The sequence below is a fragment of the Hibiscus syriacus genome, unplaced genomic scaffold, assembly GCF_006381635.1.
Source record: "Hibiscus syriacus cultivar Baekdansim isolate YM2019G1 unplaced genomic scaffold, ASM638163v2 tig00112217_pilon, whole genome shotgun sequence".
Classification (NCBI taxonomy): domain Eukaryota; kingdom Viridiplantae; phylum Streptophyta; class Magnoliopsida; order Malvales; family Malvaceae; genus Hibiscus; species Hibiscus syriacus.
Window position 1 is genome coordinate 936345 of NW_024063270.1, and position 7106 is coordinate 943450.

At 30.5% G+C, this 7106-nt stretch overlaps 1 protein-coding gene across 1 annotated transcript; it reads right to left on the reverse strand.

Moving 5' to 3' along the window:
* Window positions 1–345: 345 nt before the first annotated feature.
* LOC120175875 (9-cis-epoxycarotenoid dioxygenase NCED2, chloroplastic-like) lies at window positions 346–2192 on the reverse strand. Its single transcript, XM_039182427.1, has one exon. The coding sequence runs from the start codon at window positions 2190–2192 to the stop codon at window positions 483–485; it is 1710 nt and encodes a 569-aa protein (XP_039038358.1). The 3' UTR covers window positions 346–482.
* Between the last annotated feature and the right edge of the window lie 4914 nt (window positions 2193–7106).

Here is a 7106-nt window from a genome sequence, read left to right on the forward strand (position 1 = left end):
GCGTTTCTAAAATGGTAGACCATCAGTGGTTTCGTTCTTGCCTTATGTACCATAAATAAATAAAAAGCAGAAACTTTTTTTTAAAATAGATGTTAGGCTTGGTTTTAACAGTTGAGCCGAAATTTTAATATTTGTAAAACATCATTATCATGGCTTCATTGTAGATTTAGAAAAGAAAAAGAAAACCATGCATGAAACTGCAGAAACAGGCAAATTCTGATAACATTAGAACTGTAAACTTAAATATTATATTTTCTACAAAGTGAAAAACAGGAAGGAGAAGGAAACATAAGCCAGCTGAGCTCAAATTTTCTAGCTACAAATGCTAAAAAGCTTCAAGCTGGTCCCTTGAAACCTATGTATATGTGTATACATATATAAAACTAACCCAAAAAGATAAAGTTCCAGGAGAATCCGGGGATCTGTTCTGTGAATCATCCCTCTGGTAAAAATCTCCTTTTAAGAACTTAATTTATGTCTAATTAAGCTTGATTGACCAGGGACTTTGAATCGATAAAAGTTCCATGAAAGCCGTATGGAACTCTGGAAGGTAACTTAATCGAAGCTTCGACCTGTAAATTCATAGCGTTCACAATACAGAGCTCCGATTTCCATGTCTTTTCATCGTGAACAAAGGAAAGAATGTACCCATCGTCTTCAGCTGTTTCGGAACCGTCGTCTCGAGGCAAGAAAAATGGTTCCCCGCCGTATTTTTTGTCCCCGTATATGTGTCTTTTTATCTCCCCGGTGAAAAGATCGACCTTGGCAAATCCCGAAACTTTCGGCCATGGTTCGGCAATGGCGAGATAAGCGTACCTTGTCTTCCTCCCAAGTCGGTTCTTGTTCACCATCCCGGCTTCCAAGTTCACTTGATCGGATTCCGACATTATGGGGCGGCGCGTGGACTCACCTGTCTTTAAGTTAAGCCTGATTTCGGAGAGCACACTCTTTAAACTCTCGTCGCATTCGTTGAAAATAGAGTCGGGTGGTGTCATGCAAGAACCGATCACCACGACTTCATCGGATTCCGGCTCTTCCCAAGCGTTCCAAAGATGGAAACAAAAGGTATCATCTGATTCAACCCATATGATATCATTAGCATCACTCGCATTTTTCGACAGAATCCCGAACCGGCACTTCTTGTCCTTGTCGAAAATAACCGGAGAGCCGCCGGTTATCATTTCTTGTAGCTTGAACACCACTTGTTGATCGGGGATCACCACGAAATTCTCGGTGATAGCAAAATCATGCATCATGGTTGGCACCGGTAAAGGAATCTCGATATCGGGTGATTTCGAACCGTCGGGTGAAAACTTGAAATACTTCAAGTAAGGCTTTTGGACAACGTCATAACTCAAAGCAAAGAGTTCCTTTGAACAAGGGTCTATTTTGGGATGTGCGATCATTGTTGATTTGAGTCGATCATCAAAATTGTATCTTCCGACTGTTTCTAAATCACCTGACGGAGTGATCCTCACATGGTAAGGAAGATCATCCTCGGACATAGCGAGCAGCCTGTTGTTAAAATAGACTAAACCAGCATTAGCAACGCCGGTGCCTTGCTTGTGATCGATGAGGCCAAAAAGACCTCTCGCGTAAAAAAGTAAAAGCCTGGCAACCCCCGAGTGACCGTGTAGCTCACCGATTGCTTTAGGGAAAATAGGACGACCCAATTCCCTTTCTTGTTTTAGCCTTTGTGTTTCGGTAAACCGACAAGCGTAGGTAGCTTTTCCATTATCGATGGTGATGGCATGTATCATGCCGTCGCCGTCGAACAAGTGATGTCCAGCGACGGGTTCAAATAAAGGATTGGCGCCGTTGCGGAGGTAAACACCGTTGATGCAAGGAGGGATGGTTCCGGTGAGTGGAAGAGATTGCTTCACGGGTTGTTCGGGTACCGGAGCGAAGTTTCCTGCGATTTGCACGCGTGGGTCAGCCGTTTTAGGAAGTGGGTGTTGAAGCTCGAGTGATAGCAAGGCGTTTTCAGCCATGTCAAGCGCCGTGGAAGCAGCTCTCTGAAGGAAGTTCCACTTCGGCTGCTGTTGTTCAACCTGGTGTTGGGTTGTTTCATACGTTTGTTTTGGGAAATGGAGAACCGAAGGAGAATGCAAAGCTGAGTGAATTGCATTGCTTCTTCTCGGAAGAGCATGTGGAATCTGGGTCTTAGCCCAACTACATGTAGAAGAAGACATTAGAGCTTTTTTTACAAGGGAAGATCACTTGTGTTTTTGTGCTTTGTTAACGGTTTTTGTTGATTTTGTGCTTTGTTTGTTGGGTTTAGGAAAGAAAGCTTAGAGGAAGAGTGGGCGTCTGGAGATAAAAGAAGAGAAAAATGGGGTATAAATAGAGCTTGTAGTTGGAGTTGACTAGATATAATAAATTTTGTAAAATTCTAAGGGAGTCCACATCAGACATTAAAGGAAATCGTGGTTGTTGGAGTTTGCAATGGACACTTGGTGATTCTTGATTTGTCAACATTATTGAAGAGAATAGTGGGGGAGGGGGGTCTCAAATTTAAAAGTGCCCCATTCCCAAGAAATTTGGTTGACAACTAAGGCATAATTAAGGACCAATAAGAGTCTGAAACACACTTCTTCCTAAGAGAGTAAGGGCGGTTTGTTTGGTTTTGAATGGATCATTTAGTCTTGAAAGCCGAATTATTTAACATTTAGTTTGTTTGTTTTTTATTTTTAAATGTTTCAATGTTGATTGATTTAGTAAAATAGTATTAAATGATTCAGTATCAAAGTACATTCTGAATCATTCAGAGTTATTATCAAATAGCATGTCACATTTAGAGTTAATTCATACAAAATCTCTAAATTATTCAGTATTTGAATTATTTAACGTTTAATCATTCTGAAATAAACAAACATTCCCTAAGAAATATAGGGTAAACTAATTCTTTGGCACTCCACTTATTATTCTATTTTTTGTTTTAGCCATTGAATTATCAAAATACTTGGGTTTTGATTGTTTAAGAGCTTTTTAAGAAGTTAAAGGAATGGAAGGAGACTTCTTTGGTGTCTAAATCAATCAGAATCATCATCGACAATGACAATCGTGATGATGGTTGAAGATTTAGTTGTGAGTGTGGATGTTGAGTACTATCAAAATTTGAGAGAGGAGATTTAAAGAAGAAAATTGTATTTAAAAGCTTATTAATATATCTTTTTTTTAGTTTAATTGACAATCATTAAAATATTTCAAAAAGAAATAAAAAGAAAAATACCTTTTAAAAATACACATGTCAAACTTTAATTGAGTTATTTAATATATATATGATATAAAATTAAATAAATTTATTAAATTATTTTGAATTATGATCAAATTTTTAAAATGTATAAGTTTTAGGTATTAAACTATTATTATATCATGTCAATGTTACTATCTTTGTAAATGCAAAGGTCAAAATTAACCGTAACAGACCAAAATAGAATAAAAATATAATATTAATTAGGGTAAATTACACATTTGGTAACTAAACTTTACTCTTTCTCCTAATTCATTCACCGTACTTTTAATTTTTTTCAATTTACTCACTGAATTGTATAGATTGAATTGTTTTGTCACTCCACCATTAAATAATTAATGACATTATAACATGACCGTATGTTAATTAAAACGATATCATTTTTGTCTAAAACTTAATTTTTTTTAGGAATTTAAAAATGACATCATTTTTATGTAAGTTGTCATGTCATAATATCGTTAATTATATAACAGTAAAGTGACTAAAGAAATTCAATCTATAAAGTTTAATGAGTAAATTTAAAAAAATTGAAAGTACATTAAGTGAAATAGGAGAGAGATAGTAAAGCTTTGTTACCAATCCTGCAATTTACCCTATTAATTATGATTTCACTAAATAACTAAATGATGGGTAAACTACATAAATGACAACCAAACTATGGGCTTGGTCTCAAAATGACCATCATTTTCAAATTTACGTCAATATGACCACTGAACTATTTAAATGTATCTACCATTAACATTTAACGAAAGTGTTTACGAGGCAGTTAATAAAATTGGTATAATTAGAGTGTGGGTCCTTTTAAAGTTATGTATTCGTAGTAATAGAACCTTGCTTTGTTTTCTTCCATTTTGGTCACTACTTCAATATGATTTGTTTAATGCAATTTATAGATCAAATCCCCTATATTTTAGAATTAATCAATTTGATCACCAAGATTAACTTTAATTCTTAATTTTTTAAGTAGGTCGTAATTTCAATTTAACTTAATAAATTTATTTCTCCAATCATATTATGACACATGTCATAATATGATTAGATGGTTATTTTAATTTTAATCTAATTAATTTCATAAATTTCAATTCAATCAAAAGGTGACACATGTCACCTTATTATTGAGATAATACATATGTTATATAACTTGTTCGAGTTTAGGCAAAAAAAATTAAAATAACTTAATTGGATTTAAACCAAAAATGAATTAGTAACGAAGCAAGCCTTAACCAATAAACTAAATCTAATATTTAGAAATCAATTATAATATTATATATATATATATATTATAATTAGTGAAAAAACGGATAAGTGAGAACTTCCATCTATAGCAATTGAGAATATGACAACACTTAAATAACTAAAATAAATTTAATAGTTTGTTTATAATTAATTTAAGATTTTAAAATTTTAAATTAAATTTATTGTTTCATATTTATTTTTTAACGATTATATATATATGAAATCATTAAAAATAATTTAATATTAAAATATAATCATAAGAAAAAATATATAAGATTTAAGTTATAAATTTATGTTTTTTTTAAATTGTGCTCATGAGTTTGAGTATGTTAAATAAATTTTAATTTAGTTTTCAATATAATTTTATACACATAATCATTAATAAATAAATATCAAATAAATAAATTTAATTTAAAAATATTAAAATCTTAAATTAATTATAAATAATATATTAGATTTTTTAGTAATTTAAGTTTTATCATATTTTCAATTGGACTAGATTTAAGTCCTCGCTTGTCTATTTTTATTTCTATCATTAACTATATTATATAATATATAAAAAAATATTTTAATTTATTCCTAAATATTAGATTTAGTCTATTTTAAACCCAAAATGAATTAGTAACGAATTGATCTTTGGTTCAAATATAATTAAGTTATTTTAGTTTTATTTTTCTACCTAAACATGAACAAGTTATATAAAATATGTATTATCTTGATAACAAGTGCGAGAATTTGCTCAGTGATTAATTTTAAAATCTATGGGATTTAATCTATAAATGTCACACCCTCAATTTTTTTTATTTTTTATTTAATTTTAATTTTAGTTAATTTTAGGGACCAAATTGTGAGTTTTCAAAATTTTATAATAATTTTTGAATTTTCCTAAAAGTTTAGGGGCTTTTTCTCAAATTTAACCATTTCTGGTCGGTAGAAAAAAAACAAGTTAGGTACTGGGGATTCAAACCACTAACCCCAAGTAACTACCCATGCCTTAGCCATTTAGAATATGGCACTATTTATGAATTTTTTATATTAAATATATTATACATTTAGACTATGGCATTGTTTATGCTTTACTTATACCTGATGACCTACTGCATACATCCGATAGTTTAGTATTACTGAGTTTCCCAAAACTCTCTCTATTACTTATCATTTCAGGGTAAAGAGTTTGATCATGTGCTTGTATCAACATCAGTAAAGGAGTCCCACCGGCATAGCTTGCGGAGTACGGTGCATGTAATTAGGGAGCATTATGTTGAATTATATTTTTAATATATAAATGATTTTCTAAACTTGTATTATATTTATAAATTATTTTATGATTTTACATGTTTTAACAAAAAAATTAATTTTTCCTGAATTTTTATTATGGGTCACTCCGGTAGCTCTAATGTGACACCTCATATCATATGGGTCACCTGCATCAGTCTGAGGGTGTTATGATAAATTTAATACATGACTAGAATAAAAGATTTTAAAGTTAATGCTCAAATTAAGGTATTAGACCAATTAAAAATAGAATCATGATCAAATTGCATTAAATGAGAATCCAATGAAATAAATCATAAGCAAGTAGTGACCAAAATCGAAGAAAACAAAATAGGATATCAGCACCGCAAATACGTAACTTTATAAGGACCCACATCCTAATTGGTATAATTGTTAACTGTTACATAAACAAATCGGGTGGTCATTTATGTAGTTTACCCCTAAATGACTAAAACAAAACACAAACAACAATAAAGTATCAAATAAGTAGTTTATCCAAAAATCAAATGGATTTATAAAATTAAAAAAAAAAGGTGAAACTCCGCGTTCCGCCCTCTTCTTGAAGCTACATCGACTGAGCACTCCACCGACGTGCCTTTTCCTTTCCACTGTCAAAATTTCCTTTTTCCCTAATTATTATATTCATCTTTTCTCATTATTCTAACATACTATCAGCAACGGTTAATCACCACACATTAAGCTTTACGTAATTTTTTTTAATAAAGGATTCATATTTTATATTACAAAATTTGGTGAATAATGATTATATTATGGATACATATTAAAATTTGTGTTTATACAATTAACATCAAATAAATTTAAAATTAAATCTTAATATCTATAATAACTATCGTATCATAAACTACAATATTCTTTTTCAAACAAAAAAACTAATTAAAAGATTCTAGTCAGACCAATTCAGACTCTTGCTCCAATATTTTACTTTTAGAATTTAAAATTTGATTAATTAATGTGTTACATATATAAATATAATAAGCATTGTCATCCTCCTGGTTTTCTAATGTCATGGATGACTCTAAAACCAACCTTATAAGTTGATTAATTAGTATTTTATCATAACGAATAAAACAAAATAACTATGCTCTTTATTATTATTATTATTATTATTATTATTATTATTATTATTATTATTATTATTATTATTATTATTATTATTATTATTATTATTATTATTATTATTATTATTTCTCTCTTATTTTCAGAACCACATATTTATACTAACACATCTATTTTTGAAATGTACATATATTTAGTTTAAGAATAAATATTTGATAAAATCAAATTAAGTAAAAAAATCAATCAATTAAATTGACGAGTTATA

Bases quoted from the DNA above. Each gene is read 5' to 3' on its own strand.
- LOC120175875 (XM_039182427.1), bottom strand. From the start codon at position 2,192: ATGTCTTCTTCTACATGTAGTTGGGCTAAGACCCAGATTCCACATGCT.